The sequence below is a fragment of the Trachurus japonicus genome, chromosome 23, assembly GCF_045865225.1.
Source record: "Trachurus japonicus isolate A0001 chromosome 23, Traja_1.0".
NCBI lineage: Eukaryota > Metazoa > Chordata > Actinopteri > Carangiformes > Carangidae > Trachurus > Trachurus japonicus.
In genome coordinates this window covers 21,249,547-21,265,925 of record NC_140929.1, presented here as the reverse complement: position 1 = coordinate 21,265,925, position 16,379 = coordinate 21,249,547, and the positions used below count along the sequence as shown (strand labels likewise).

The 16,379-nt window shown below is 42.5% G+C and overlaps 1 protein-coding gene across 2 annotated transcripts in view; it reads left to right on the top strand.

Annotated features, from left to right (window-relative positions):
* Positions 1–13,482, top strand: part of lmo3 (LIM domain only 3) — a 52,300-nt gene extending 38,818 nt beyond the window's left edge. For both annotated transcript variants that reach the window (XM_085769542.1, XM_085769541.1), the window contains exons 3-4: positions 1,536–1,661; positions 11,342–13,482. In XM_085769542.1, coding sequence (XP_085625668.1) covers positions 1,536–1,661; positions 11,342–11,447 — 232 coding nt within the window. In that variant the 3' untranslated portion in view covers positions 11,448–13,482. The remainder of the gene's footprint in view (positions 1–1,535; positions 1,662–11,341) is intronic.
* The last annotated feature ends 2,897 nt before the right edge of the window (positions 13,483–16,379 follow it).

Sequence of the window (16,379 nt, the reverse complement as noted above, 5' to 3'; positions counted from 1 at the left end):
ACCCTGCATATCCCAAGCCCTGAGATCATTTATCAGATTGCGATCTCTTACAGACTCTGAGAGTGGCATGCCGTTTTATCATTTTAACAACGACGGCTAAAAGTGCCTCAAGAAGTCCGCCTAATAGGTTATTTTGTTATATGATTTCGTTATCAGATTTTTTTTTTCCTTTGCTAGCCTGGTCTAGGTCGCTGTGTAGTAACAGCCCTGAATCCCTAATGAATACTCACATTAATGTCCCCGGAGCAGGCGAAGAAATAATAGGGTCCTCCCAGGGCAGTGGTGCTAGCCATGTCGAATCTATTTCTATGGCACAAGCTGTGGCCCTGCTATTTTTTACCATGCTACTGTAGCCCGGCTCGGCCCGGCCTATTTTTGTAACTGATTAAGAGACTGTCTCCGTCCAGGAAACGCATGTTAGTGTGTTTATCATGATCGCTTTGACAGCTGTCACTCTCGTGCTCAAAGTGGCCAGGCAAGAAGCAGTTGTGATGCTCCTGTTGTTCTGTCTTGATGTATATCCAGGGGTTATGGGAAGCAAAGGTGGGACATAATGGTGGGTGGGGTTGGAATTGTGCTGTACATATGTCACAAAGTCTGGCTTGTATAATAATAATAATAATAATAATAATGTGTTTGATGCTGTGGGCCAAAATGCTGAAAATTGTGCCCAAAATATTCATCAGTATAAAAGACAGCACTGAGTTTGTGAGTCCTTGTCATTTTTATTGCTTTTCTTAAAAACTAATAGACTGAAAAATCTCATTAAATCTCATTTTGAAGCCTTCAGAATATATCTGACAGCTGTGCACTTATTCATATTAAAGGTTGTATTATGCAATTAGCAGTCAGCGGTAGTCAGTGTACATCTAAGACCACCGAGTTTTCTATGGCCATTTGATGTGGCAAATGTGTCACTGTCAAATTCCTATGTGTTTAGGATAAAAGGTACAGTCCTTTGTTTCACACAATTTATGGAAAAACTTGCGTTATGCTTGACTGTCTTCTTAGACAAGAATCGGATGAAAAACTTCACCAGCGCAGACAAGGAAGGTCTCATTTACACCCACTGTATATATGAACTCACATTTGAAGTGATGTAACTGTTACTTTATGGATGTTGAGCAATACATACAACTAACACCTTGCAGGCCAAATCTGGCCACCACCAATAATATCTTTTAATCTTCTTATTTATTTAGTTTTTATTTTTTCAAATCAGACTGATAGTCCCACATTGTTGACTTTGCCTACAAAATAAAAGTGCAATGTTTTTTTGTTTTTCTACACGGATGCTGTATTTAAAGCTGTCATAAGCTTTTATTCTGAAATTTTCTGACAGGAAGTTCCAGTGCTATTGTAGGGTGTGTTTAGCCTACTTAATTCCACTGGTTGCCACATTTTACTTCTCTTACAGGATTTAATGAACAACATTGAACATATAAATGAAGAACCAATCAAACACACACTTGTGTACTAAGGTTTTTGCAAGAAATGACTTCACATCATGTATCTTCTTTGTGTGTGTGCTTCAGGTTGTTTGGTGTAACGGGAAACTGCGCGGCCTGCAGCAAACTAATCCCAGCCTTCGAGATGGTCATGAGGGCCAAGGAGAACGTCTACCACCTGGACTGCTTCGCATGCCAGCTCTGCAATCAGAGGTGAGTGATTAGACCACACCCCCGCTTCCTCTCACATACCTGCGCCGGGGCGGATGGCCGGTCAGGGAACCAACGCCGCAGCACGGTGAATCCCGAGTGATGCTCATAGTCAAGGAAAAAAATCCCTCAGCTAAGATTTATCGCTCCGACCAGTGACCAAATAGACACATCCCCGGCCTTAAGGACGCCTGCTGGTCCCGGAACAGTGATTACGATGCTCCACTAGTACTGCACCGTGTCGGTCTAGAGCTACAGGCGCAGTTACATGTCCGTACATATGCTTCCCATCAGTCTTCATTACTGGGCCTCCACCTGCATCAGGATGTGGTCAGAGACTTCAGGACACTGCTTCTACACACAGCAGCAGAGAGAGAGAGCAGTTAGAATCCAACCCAGCCGCCGTGCAACACATGGCTTATAATACTCACTATTGTTGCATGAATAGAGGTGGTGGGTTGAATTGAAATAGTTTAAGTGCTTTTAACCCTTACAGAAAAACATGTGCTCTACATGGTAACACATGTGGTAGCGTGACCACATGTGTTACCATGTGTTAGCTACCATGTGTTACCATGTAGAGCACATGTGTAAAACTTGTTACCACATGTGGAAAATGGGTGCACATGGGAATTCACATGTGATTCACATAAAATTTGACCAAAACCACATGTTTCCCATGTGCAAATAACATGATTCACATGTGCAAAATTTGTCACATGTGAATCACATGTGAAGTTCATGTGGTTTTTCTGTAAGGGAATGTTTTGTTCATCCCATTTTAATGCATGAAAAGAATATTACACGTTTTGTCTTTGATTTATTTAGTATTTATTTCCCAATTCCACTTATTTTACTTTAAAAAAAAAAAACAGTGTGAGAGCCGAATTTTAAAGACACAGTCCCTAACCGACCCACCACCGTGCTGTCCCACTGTAAAACCAGTGTATGGTGACTCCCTAGCTGATGCTTTGATACTGTATGTTTGTGATTTACCCATAGATTACAGCATTGTGATGTTAAACACTGGGTTGCCATGGTTACCATGGGGGCAGGGTAAACAACTGGCGTTTCGTTAACAGAAAAATGACAAAAATAGAAGACGAAAGCATGGAAGGAACAAACTCTAATGTCAACACTGGAGCTCTCATAGATTATATAGCATTGTGATGTCAAACACTGGGTTGCCAAGGTTACCAGGGGATGTAAACGACTGGCATAAACAGAAAAATTACAAAGAGAGGCGAGCATAAAGGAACAAAGTCTAATGTCAACATTAAGTAGAGTTAAGTATAATTTGCTCTGGCTTTCTGTAGCATAAACATCCTGTTCCATTATTTGTTGTATGATGATGTGATGTTGGGAGATGCATACATTACACATACACAACAAATAGGGTTTTATCTGTTGAATGCAAATTCAATAGTCCCAAACCAACAACTGTATGCAGCATCTTCTGCTGTTGTCAGAGTAACAGGATTCATCACATATCATTGTCCCTGCAGCCTCTCACACTCAATCACTTGGAAGGAGATGTCAATTTGGCCGGTGAGGGTCCGGGGCTCAGGCCGTAAGCCTCAGGGGAGACGCGGTGAGAGTGTTGGAGTGGTGGATCCTTGGAAAAAGTCAAACATCTGACACTTCGTCCAAGCACATCTAAACACACAGCGTCCCCTCATAGCCTCCAACCCAGATCCCCCATGTCCCCCGGCAGTAGTCGTGCCGCTATTACGGCCACGCTGCGAAGACTTCTTGGGAGCTAACAAACAAATCAGAATGTTAGTAAAGTTTTTTTTTCCTTTCAAGGTTAGAAGAAACGGTGCTGAGCAGAGAATCTTAGGGGAGCATCGGGAAGGTTACACATTGGCTCGGTTCCTGTGTTTCTCTCTCATCCTTTTTCCCCCCAAAACTCCCACTTTGTTGCAGACACATAGACACAAGCGCACGCACACACACACACACATAAACCAGACACATTGTGCATGCTAAAGGCAAAGGACCCCGGTTACGCACAATTAGCACTCGGTTATTGTCTTGCCACTTCAGCCGGCTGCACCAGACAGCCTCTCCTAATGGAAGAAGTCAGCTAATCTTCATCAGCCAGGCCCAGGCAGGCCAACTCTGCTCTCCCACATTAAAACCCATTTAAGCGCGAGCAAATCTTTCTTTTTACATTAGGGCGCCTGCTGGACTGTTGAATAAAATCGACGTCAGTGTGTTTCGCGCGGCCCGCCGCGGCTCGGCCGAGCGCCGTTCAGATGCCCATCACAATTTTCCGCCGCGACCCGGCCAAGATTTATCGCATGGCACCGGCTTTAATTGAAGCTGCTCCCCCTCCACCCCCCACCCACCCCCCCGCCTCTGGCTTCTGTTTTACCATTTTGTTTGGAAAGATACCTGCATATATCAATATGAAATAGGGTTGCAAAGGGGTGGAAAAAATTTCCAGAAACTTTCCATGGGATATTAAGTTGGGGAATTTTGGAAATATTCCAAATTGGACACCTTCCATGGGAATTATGGGAATTTATGGGAATTTATGGGAATTAACTGGAAATTGGGGGTAATTTAAACAAACTGTATCATATCCAAACATAAATGTAAATATTGCAAAATAATACAATTAAAAAACATGACATTTCAACAGATTTATTTGTGAGTAGAACTTTATCAAGTTTTAATTCTTGTATGAACAATCAATTATTTCACTGAACAACAAAAACATGAATGTTGAGTAAAATATTACATCCCCCCACTGCATGAATGATTGTGATGATTGAGGAATAGCATAGATATTCAAGTGCACTTGCATTAAATCTGGTTGTTTTAGCCAAGATTAGATAGCCGGATTTATTCCAATTTATTCCCGTTTATTCCCATATATTCCCGTTAATTCCCATATATTCCCGTTAAATCCCATGGAAAGTTTCCAACTTTGAAAATTCCCGGAATTTTGCAACCCTAATCTGAAATAAATTTGAAATAAACTCTCATGTGCGCACGATCTGTGCCTGTAAACAAGACAACAGAAGAAATGAAGCCAACATCTATGACAGAAGCAGCGTTCACATCACTAAGTGGGTTTCTCAACATTTGTGTCCCGACTAATAGAATGACCTTTTCCAAAATTTTCTCAGCCTCAGCCTGTGATCTATCAGATCTCACTTAAGATTCCCTGAATAGTTTCTCAACATCTTGTTGCAGCCGTGCTGGAAATGGGGCTGCTGTTCTTTGTCTGGCATACCGATCTGCCGCCTTGTTCATCTACACCTCCTCCCTCCCTCCCTCCATCGCCTTTCTTGTTTCCCAGCCTCAAACAAACATGAAAACCCCGACCCCCCCTCCTCCTCCTCCCCAACGGGCCCTTCGATAAAGCAATCTAATCCATCTCACAAATGGCCCAGAGATTTCTCCGCGGAACATTGTCATAAAATGTGAAATCTGATAAACAGAGCAGGCAATCACAAGGTCACCGGGGGTCGCGCCGTGTAATTATCCGCCGCTCCTGCAGGTCAGCCGCAAAACCCGTGTTGACGTTTGAAGGTTGAATTGCTACAATCAAAGTATGAACACACACACGCACACACAGCCGCTCCCTCCCCTCCACCGCTACACACACACACACACATGTACACATTTGTCCGGTTTTGGATAGCTTTCGTTGGCACAACCGTCCTACTGTACCTCAATTCAGATTCCCGTCACTGCAGGACTCTTAATGGTCCTTCCTACAATATGTTCAGCTTTTGCTTAAAATGACAGACTAATTAGTGCAGGGCAGAGGTGAGCAGAGTAGCCGACATCCTGACCCGCGGTGGCTTCCTTGTTCTCTGTCATCATCACCATCAAATTGTCACCGGTTTCTCTCTTGTCACGACACGAGGCTTCAGAATGAGATGAATGGAACAGCCTAAACAGTTATCTTACTTGTGTATCTGCCAGCCGCCCTTCTCTCTTTCTTCACTTCTGTGCATGACTTTGAAATGGTATCAAGCTGAGGGGAGTGAATAGCTCCTGTCCCTGGTCTATCAGTGAAAATATAGGATCCTACATTGGCTCTGATTGCTCATGTCTGCACCCACTGTGGCCTTACTCTGTTAAACTGGACATAAATCTACCGGCGTGACCTTCCCACCAGTCAGACCTGTTATTTTCCCCTACCTGAGCCGGGGAAGGGAAGCACCGGCAGTGGTCTTAGAGCTGGAAAGGGGGCGGGGATGAGCCGGTTCTGAGGAGGAGGATGAGGAGGTTTTGGTGAGGGTGTGTGTATGTGTGTATGTGTATGTGTGTGTGTGTGTGGTGGTGGGGGAATAAGGAAAGTGATATGAGACTCCATCCAGCAAGCAGTTAGCCACAGATCAGCCCTGGGGGACAGCTAATCGATGGGGCTGTCGTCCAGCCTCATCATCTAGCCAGTGCTGGCCCAATTTCCCCCTGATGAGCTGGAGGCCACAGTCTAGGGAGGCTGGAGGAAGGTTAGAGGAGAGGGGAGCAGGATGGGTGACAGTGCAGGGGAAGGTCAGCGCTGATATAGGGAGGAGGCTCCATGCTGGAGCTTTGAAAGGAGAAACTGACACCAATTGGGTTCAGCACAGCTAAGCTCAACCACTGGTGCCTTGTATGTCACGAGTAAGGCTTGTTAGACAGGGGCCTAATAGGCAATAAGGGACACAGTTGTCACTTTGTGTATGATTGGTGTTGAGGACTCGGAGCCTGTGTGCAGCCAGCCTATACTGGAGAACACAATTCAACGATATAATCCGGGCACTATGGGGACAAATCACAAAGTAAAAATGACAAAATTCATACAAATAAATGCCAATTTGTCTCTGTGCATGGAGATAATAGAGAAGTGCTTCAACCCATAGTCAAGTTCATACATTTTCAGATTCTTCTTTCAGTGCCTGCATGTTAAGACTGAACTCATCATGATGGAACACTGTGCACATTATTAGTTTATATTTAAAGGTCATATATTGCATAATGGTAGATATTATTGTCTTTTCTGTTTATAAAGCAGGTCTAGGTTCTATATTAATACTGTAAAAGTATCAAAGCCAGTGTTCAGAAACTGAGCCTCGGAACTGTCAGATAGAAGAGAGAGATGTAAAACTACATTTAGCTTTCATTACTTAGAAAAACATAGATATCATTATATGGATTAACACTTATAAAACAAAACAGTTAAGTAGAACATGGGACTTTTAAAATAGGATAGCCTTTTTTCGGTGAATTCTCAGGCCAGAATTGTATCTTTTATGTAACTTTAGTTTGTTTTCTGCTTGTAAGCACAAGCTCTGAGCACGATCTTTTGCCACAACTGACTGGAGACTCCTTTATTGCCTATACACCAACACAGCAGGGTCATATTAAGGAGGAAGGTCTAACATGACAGCCTCAGAAACACAACATCTGAGCATCTTAGATGAAGAAATGACAGCGATAATAAAACATTGCATTCTGCGGTGGATGTTTAGCGCTAAGTGGAAGCAAAATAAATAAAAATAAACTCTCTATCGACTCTTTTTTACAAATGTGAAATGATATTTTCTTACATTCACCTCCCTCAAGAAAACCCATCTCCAGCGTGTCCTTGTGCCGCTGTTGTGTCGGTTGCCCGGCAGCAATCTGCCAGGGAAGATTTACAACATACTGTTACAATTAAGCATCAGTGTCGTAGGGCCAAGTGTTTGTGAACCTGTATGCATCCTATCAGTAATTAGATTTGGTGCAGTTGAGACTATTTTCTCTCTTTGACAATCTCCCTGTTTCTTCATTTGAGTGGAAAGTGAATACTCTAGTTAACACGAGCCCCCGAGGCAACTCGCTGGCATCGCAATACATCTTTTAAGTGTGTGCCTGTGGAAGCCATTCTTTCTCTTCCTCCTACAACAATAGGTCTCTAAAGACTCATTAGTCACAGTCACCTCTAAGTAAAGGAAGATGGAGGGAAGAAAGTGAAGGCAGCACAGGTACAGGGGGTTGGGGGGTGTTCGGGGGGAGACAGCACCAGCAGAAGCCGACTGACTGTAAAAGCAGAAACCGTGATACGACCGCACACTGTATTATTATACATGTGATAACAGATGTGATGTTAAGGGAGACCGATAATGAAGGCTGGGCCAGAGCTGGCTCCTGTGATGAGCGCTGAGCAGTAACGTGTGTATAGGTACAGATGGGTGACATAATAAAGGAATATCTATCTGTGCCTGGGTGAAAAGAACAAAAAAAATGTAGCCTATTGATTGTGAAAATGTGAAAAGAATATAAAACATACGCTGTGTTATGTTGTCTCCAGATTACTACCTAATTTCACACCGGTGTTCGATCCGGCAGCGGGCATGTTGTGGCATCTGTGTGCTTCGAATGATCTAGTTCAGAGGATACTGTATGTCTTATGAAGGGATATGTATGTGTTTGTACTGTATCTGCCTCAGTGGAAGAAGAGTAGGTGAAAAGACTGCCATCATTAACTGAGACACACTTTCAGGAGAGTCTCTCCCCAAAGCAGCCAAGGAGCGTGTGAGTCAGCCAGCCTGGATCCAAACCTCAGAGTCACTGCCCACAGCTAAGATCCTTGTGACTTTTTTTTTTTTTTTTTTTAACATAGATCAGGTATTGTGGCTCATTAACGACCATCTCAGCAAGTCTGGAGAAGGAATTGACCAATCACAGCTTTGTGGGTGGAATTAAACACAAGAGGTGTCTGAAATCTCAAGATTTTGCAGCAGAGAAGAAATAACTAACCATAATTTATCATCTTTAATTTTATTTTACAAATGATATCCCCCCAGGCACAACCAAAATAATCTAATTAGTCTGATTACAAGTAGTCTTATAATAGGACTATAATCAGAACAAAGCTATAATGCAGGTTCAGCACACTTACAGTTGCATTTTCCATTTATTTGTTCGGCTTTAACCAACAATAAAATTAACTGCATATTTATATTGTATATTTTCCACATCAATATGCATTATATATTGTAAGATTGCATGATATTCCTTCGTACTCATATTTAAAAATGAGATATGAGTGATAATAAAACCTTAAAATACACTCAGTAAAGCAAATACTGAAATGAAGGTTTTCCTGGTGATTTGATATCCTGTGTAAATGCTAAGCAAGCACAGCGGGCCTTAACTCAATATCTCTATTCATTCAGGGGAACTGATGAAAGTTTGAAGTGGATGAAAAGCTCCTCAAAATGTATGAAACAGGCTCCACTGCAGTTTTTATAGGCTTATACCGCTCTATTTAATATAGTGACATTGTATCCTTATTTGTTCTATCAGCAGTGAGCAACACAAACTAGCTGATATTCAGATGTTGATTGAAAGTGTAGCAGCAGCAAACCAATATATCAACAGGCCCTAATAGAGCTGGATAGAAGATGTTACTGCAATTGTTTGCAGGGGAAGTGGAAGTACTAGGGCGTCACAAGGTCTTTTATTAGACATGCCTGTGATGGGCCCAGTGTAATATCCTCATCATAATTGGTGCACATATGTCACATATGCTGTTGACATTTCACCGAGCAGAAACAATTTGGCTGTGTGAAATAAGTGCAGGGCAGGGATAAGAGCTGTGGGAAGAAAGGGAGGAGAAGGGGGGAGGGAGAGAGTGACAAAGAGAGAGAGAGAGAGAGAGAGAGAGAGAGAGAGAGAGAGAGAGAGAGAGAGAGAGAGAGAGAGAGAGAGAGAGAGAGAGAGAGAGAAAGTGCTACTAGTGGAGAGAAGGTTTAAAAATATATAAATAAAAGGAGATAAAGCTAAAACGGGAGTGGGCACGGTGTCAGTAAAGACAGACATTAATAGATTGTGGGAGAGAACATGTCATTTAAACAGGATGTTTTTATTAGAGTGAATGACACCGTTTGGTAAAACAGGGCTTTGCCTTTGCTCACTGTGTCACACAGCTCAGATGAATGGACACCAGTTGTCTATATGTCTGCTAATGAAGGAAGAATCTACTGAGAAAAACATAGATATTGATTTCTGGTTGATTTTTTATTGTAACCAGTTGTGAAGCACACTGAGTCTCCCTTGTGCATGAATGCACTTTATAAATAAAGCTTGAATTTGAATTGATAATCTTGTATTGGATTGATAATAATCTCGTATATACAATTTTATAATCAGTCCAAGTTAATACTTTCAAAGCCATCATTCAAATCCATTCTTGTTGTGCTGTTTTGAATAGGGAGCTTTTAGGACAAGGAATGTCATAGGATCATAGGAGAAGTTAAAAAATCATATAATGAAAAAAAAATCCTATGGTTTTACTTGTTTTTCATCAAACATAGGATTTGAATCTCTGATTTCTGTGAGCAGATATTGGGATTTTTCAAGTTTGTGTTAGCCATTGCTGAAGTTCAGCTTTAAAACAACAACAAAAAGCTGCAGCGTCTGCCTGTCACTGGCCCATGCAGGCATTAATGGGCACGGGTTTAAAAAGAAAAGTTCTTCCTAATGGGATGATGGCAAGTTTCTTTGGACAAAGCTTCTAAGAATGAGCGGGAAAAGGCCACTTCATTTAATTCCACTCGTACTGAGAACGTTGGCAGGTTGGTGTCCTTAAAACCAGCAGGAGTTACCCACCCTACCTCTACCTTTATACACTTTATCCCCATTTCATCCTTCAGATTCCATCCATTCCTACGCGGAACGTGAAAGCTTTACATCATATTTCTTTCCCAAAAAAAAAAAAAATGTCATCTCCTCCTCAGAATATTTGGCTTCATTTCAAGAAAAACACACCATTCTCACACTTTTTAGTATTTTGTGCCAATACCTACGGTGCATTTGAATCCTGCTAATTGGTCCCAGGTGGATGTAACAAATCATGCTCTCAATCTGCCCTGCAGCCCTGAATAAATGCTACAAACAGCCCGGGCTTGTCAGGTAGCAGAGCTGCATCCATTGTGTGCAGCTCCCAGCACTGAACTCAGCAGTCTTGACATCCAGGGAAGTCAAACGGAGGCGAGACTCACTGTCCCTGAGAGTTTCCCCCCACCACCACCACCAGCAGCAGCAGCAGCAGCAGCAGCAGCAGCTCAGCTCCACCCCCCCACCCCCCTCCCCGGTAAACACTGGCACTGCTGCGTTTCCGACCTTGTCCAACCTGCACATTGAGAGAGATAAGCAGCCCTCAGGACAATACAGCGGAGAGTTACCACTCTTACGTGTTCAACATAATCTCCACTTGGTGCTGTGCTAAAAGGTCAAGCGTAACTGTGGGCCCCCCCGGCTGGAGCAGGACAGGATTGCCGTGGTCGGTTGGGGGGTTTCTGTTGTAGCTGCAGGTGGAAAGGAACCCTGGCCCCCGAAACAGAGATAATTCCACTTGTACACACCGGAGCCCCCCCCCCTATACCTCCCCACCCCACCCTCCGCTCAAACTAACAGCCAACCCCCAAGCCCTGCATCTCCCCCCTTGTAATTGAGTTGACTGTTTCCTAGAGGAGAACTCCTTGTCTGTAGCGCTGCAGCTGAAGGGGGGGTGATGGGGGGGGATGCTAGCTACGGCAGAGATACTGCACTATAGCCGGGGAGCTAGCGCTGCAGCCGGCTGGGCCTGCTAGCCTACAGCTCAGTACTAATGATGAGATTCTACCTTTGATGCTTATGTAAACCCCCCCCCCTCACCTCTTTTTTTCTCTCTTTCTCTTTGTGTGGTGCAGGTTTTGTGTGGGAGACAAGTTTTTCCTGAAGAACAACATGATCCTGTGCCAGACGGACTACGAGGAGGGGCTGATGAAGGAGGGCTACGCTCCCCAGGTCCGCTGACCCCCCCACCCCACCCCTTACAGACCAGCGTGGAGGAAGAGGAGGAGGAGGAGTGGGAGAAAGGAGAGATACCGAAAGGAGAGCTTGCAATCACACAACAAAAAGCACTATTGCCTCCTTGTCCATCTCCTGTCCCCCACATGTACATAACTAAAGCAAGTCTCCCTGGGAGGGGAGGGGACACATTCTGCTGTACAAAATAGCCATAGAGACGCAGGGGAAGGCCATGGAAGCATACAACAACAACAACAACAACAACAACAACAACAAACTACGACTATGAAAAAAAACAGTTTGTCCATTTCTTTGTTTGTGACTGACGGATGCTGCCTCTTCCCTTCTGGCCAACAAACAAACAAACCGGCTTCAGAGCAATTTCTAACCAACAGGTGTTCCTAATTGTTGGGGGGAAAAAAGAACGTTAAAAAAAAAAAACAGCAAAAAAAAAAAAAAAAAAGAACACCCAAAACCCGACTTGTCTCATTTTATCTGACAAGTACAGACACTGTCCCGCCTGACTGCACAGTCCAACAACTTCTACTTGAATCGAAAAATACACTGAGGTATTGTCAATCAATGTAATTTTGCGATGAAGACCTTTTTACTGTATGATATCAGATTAAAAACACGGTGAATGTAAACTGAAGAGCGGCAAAAATAACGCCTTTTTGGATGATTGATTTGTTGCAGTGTGTGTGTGTGTGTGTGTGTTTGTGTGTGTGTGTGTGTGTGTGAGCATGTGGATCCCTCTTCAGGATTAGGACTTGTCCGCCCTGCAGTCTCACAAGGCTCGGTCTGGTCCGTACAGTCCTTACAGTCCCGTACTGTAGGATCCCAAAGCTGATCACATGGGTTGTGGACATGCTGTCACCTCACATTGGCTAACGGGCAAACAATCAGACAGTGTGATATAATCACTGCTTTTTTTTTTCTTTAATGGATGGATGAGATCTGTAACTGCTACATCACCCCAAACACCATCGCGCCATTGTGCTGTTAACCCCATGATGACTCGAGTCGTGCTACATTCTGTACGTTTGTTTTTATTCCATAACCGTCAAGTACAAGAATGATCGGCTGTGCAACAAAGAAACCATTTGTTCGCCAATGTGTTGATAGTTCAGGATGTTGTGTTTTCAGCTTGTTCTGCAGCCCCCAAGTGGCCAAAAAAAAAAAAAAAAATCAATTAAAGCAGCTTTAAATGTTATGGACCAGACTGCGGCCGTGTGAGACGTCTTTAATGGGGTGAAGAGAGTCAGATCCATTCTTTAAATGCATTCCGTCAGAGCTACTTTCAGCAGTATTTGGGCAACCTTGGGTTTGGACTCGTGGACTCCAGACTCTTGTTCTTGTGAAGGAAGGCTGTGTATTTTTTTGCTGGAAACAGTCTTTCTATTTATTAAAAAAGAAAAAAAAACATTTGCTTTCACACTGGTCAAAGTTAAAAACACGGGGAGGTTCTCGTATGGTTGTTGTAGCGATGGTAGGGGGGTGTAGAGATCGGTCTGGGATGGTTGGGGGGTTGGTTACTTTTTGTACACTATTTATTTGATAAGCATTCAGTGTAATCACCAGTTGTCCAAAGTTTGGCATTGTTTGACATGCTGGTTACTTGAATCCAATTGTTGATTTTTCTCAATCACTGGATCATGATGGCTGTGTAATTTTAACGCTTTTTAGGTTCAGTTAACCGTTCCTCTCCGACAGGTCGCTCACACGACGACGCGGTGACGCCCTGCTGCAGAGCGGCTCCATCCTTTTCAAAACCAACAAACCATTGATATTTCTATATTAAACGATCAGCAGCTGAGTGTGTGCAACGGCTCAGTAACATTTCTTAGCTGAAAAAGAAAAGATCCTTCTCTAATTTGTAAATTATGGGTGTACATAAAAGAAATATTCATTTTTGCTTGCTATTGTACAATGATTTCTTTTTATGTGTCATCCAGCATGAGATGTTTATTTTTAGGACAACGCTTGTAAATACTGTAATTGTAATAATTTTAAGCACAAATGTAATACAGTTTTATTGTGTTACCAGTGAGTGTGGTGTCCTTTGTCTCTTCCTGTTTTGTTTTGTTTTTAAGTCTCAAGGCAGAAGTTTACATCTGAGGACACTTTGCACTTTCATATTTTATACATCCATTTAGAAGTCACCATGTTTACTGAAGCAACTAAGGTTAAGCATCAAGCTCAGGAGCGCAGCATCGCATGCAAACCGCCCGTTCCCGTTCCCCCCCGTTCATTACCCCAACCAGCAAAGCATGTTGCAGCCTGTGATATATGATTGATCTAAAGTGCAATCATTTCCTCGGTTTATTGTCTCTGCTGCTTGTAAAATGCCCTTTTTGGTTTTGTTAAAATGAAAGGGAGCTCACAAAACATCAGAGTGAAGAGCCTCGGTTCCAGGGTTGAAATCTCCCATTCAAATGAGATCTTCACACATTTTTCAAATCCATCTTTTGTTCGGCTCTAAAAACACAATAGGCTTTCATCTTGTCATAGTAAAAAGTGGATTTTCTATTTTGGTACTGTCATGTGTCACACATGGAACAAGAGGAGAAAAAAAAAAACACTGCAACACTTCATTTATACTTTGCCATTAGCCGACTTCAAGAAGGGGGTGCCATCCATCTCCTCATGGGTTATTTCAACTAATTACCTGGATTTCAATTTAGAATCATCTGGAATGTCGAGGTAAAACATTTGGATTAAAGTTATTGCTCTCATTAGCGAGGTGCTTCTAAAGTGCCCTGTGAAGTTTGTCGACACCACATTACAGAGCATAATATCCAGGCCAATTAAGCTAATTGAATTTCCTTATCCACAGACACAAAGAAGAGAGAGAAACTCTTTGATTAGGCTCAAGCTGTTGAAAGTCCTTTAGTAGATGAAAACACCCAGAGTAGATGGAGATTACAGCCTAGTCAAATTAAAAGAAAGTGTGGCAACCATATGAAGAATCCTCACTAACGGCAGACATGTGTCGTGTGTTATTACGGCTGAGCCACCACCCACCGCCCCCCCCAGACTCAGATGTTAACCCCCGAGTCCCGCTGCTGATAATGTGACATCATTACTGCCATGTTGTCTGTGGTCACAGGGATGATGCAACACAATGTGATAGTCATCTGCACCATTACAACGTATACAGCCTAAATGAAGGTGGTGTTTCTGACAACCCAGAGCAAATGTATCTTTGGTCGGCCTGGGAGAAGCTCACTGTGGAATACTTCAAGCACTCGCCATGTATATCAGACGGTGCAATGGACAGAATATTTTCATGGCTTGTATATGGCAAGAGGAGTGGGTAATGGAAGCCAGTGTTAACTATTAGATAATAATCATTTTTTGATTATTTAGAATAATCGAAATATATTATTTAGAATAAAATCAACATTACCAAACCATTTGCCATGTATATCAGATGGTGCAATGAACATAATGATAGACAATTTTTTCATGGCTTGTATATGGCAAGAGGAGTGGGTAATGGAAGGCAATGGTAACTATTAGATAATAATATTTTTTGTTGTTTTTGTTATTCAGAATAATCCAAATGTTGTATTTATATTATTTATAACAAAATGCCCTTACCTAACCTATATAAGTTCACCCAAAATACAGGGTTTTAAAAATCTGAATAATACCATTTTTTTTAAAGGAGTTCTGTATTGCAAAAACTACCATTCAAAATATCCACATATTTTTCTGTAAAATGTCCAGGTTACTCTCGGTACACAGGACTGAACACATCGCCTGATAAAAGAATACCACAGATTTGACCTGAAATGAAGTAACAAACACAGCTGCCACAGTAACTTATCCATAGATCACATTCAGTTGTTATATTATGGGTACCGGTACTCTACTGTTTGACTGAACAACTGAGCATTATAACATTAATGACATTATTTAATCTCTCATGTCAAAGTCTTCTTGGATTGTACAACACTCCTGTGTTGCGCTAATTACTCTGGCTCAAACATCACTGCCACCTTGTGACCTCCATTAGCAACTGTACCTAATTATAATTTACACTTAAAACAAATGAAATAATATATAACCTCTTTAGAGGAATGAATTCATGTAATCAGAGACGTAACCTTTGCCTCCTTCTATGAAGAGAGTGCAATTGAATTTGCAAAGATATAGAACTTGATATAGTCCCATCTGAATTGTGCATGGAGACACCGGTTCCTTGATCAGCACAGTATCTGACATAGCATCTTCTTTCCTGGACCAGATCTTCCTCCTGTTCAGGGGTTTCTCCGGTATGGGCAGATCAGAGGCCTGGATTATGTTCCTTTTTCCATAGATATCAGGAGTCGGGAGTCAGGCAGCGTTCTCTATCTATGGGGATCTTTGAGGATTGACTGGCATCATGAAAAGATTTAGGTAAAACAAAGAGGACATTCTGCCACTTACAAATTAGGCCAATGTCCAGAAGCTAAGGTTCTTCTTGTCCATCCAGAGATTGGTGAGTGATCTTCAGCATGACAGCTCCTCAATGGTCAAGAAAAGCTTTGCCATTGTTTTTCCCGGACTTCTTCACTGATTGGTCCAGGCTCTCTCAAAATCCTCTCCATCAAGATGTTGGAGGCTTGAGGAGTGAGGCTGACAGGGTCATGGGTCACACTATAGGTGGACAATGCTATGCCCTCTGGTCTCTTGGTCTTGACAAAAAGTGGACCTGCAAAGTCTTCCCATCATTTCAATGGAAGATGATTCTGTTTTGTCAGGCTTGAGGGATTCAGTATTTGTCTCCTAGTTGCCACGATTAGTGTCTCTGATACCTGAATACATCACCTGGTCATGACTATGAGAAGAGTCTTTGATTGGATGGCAGGATCCATGGACGCTTCACGTTGAAAGTAAAGTCTGAATGTTCCTTCTTTCCTCCCACAGTAGACTAAACAATCATTTTTCATT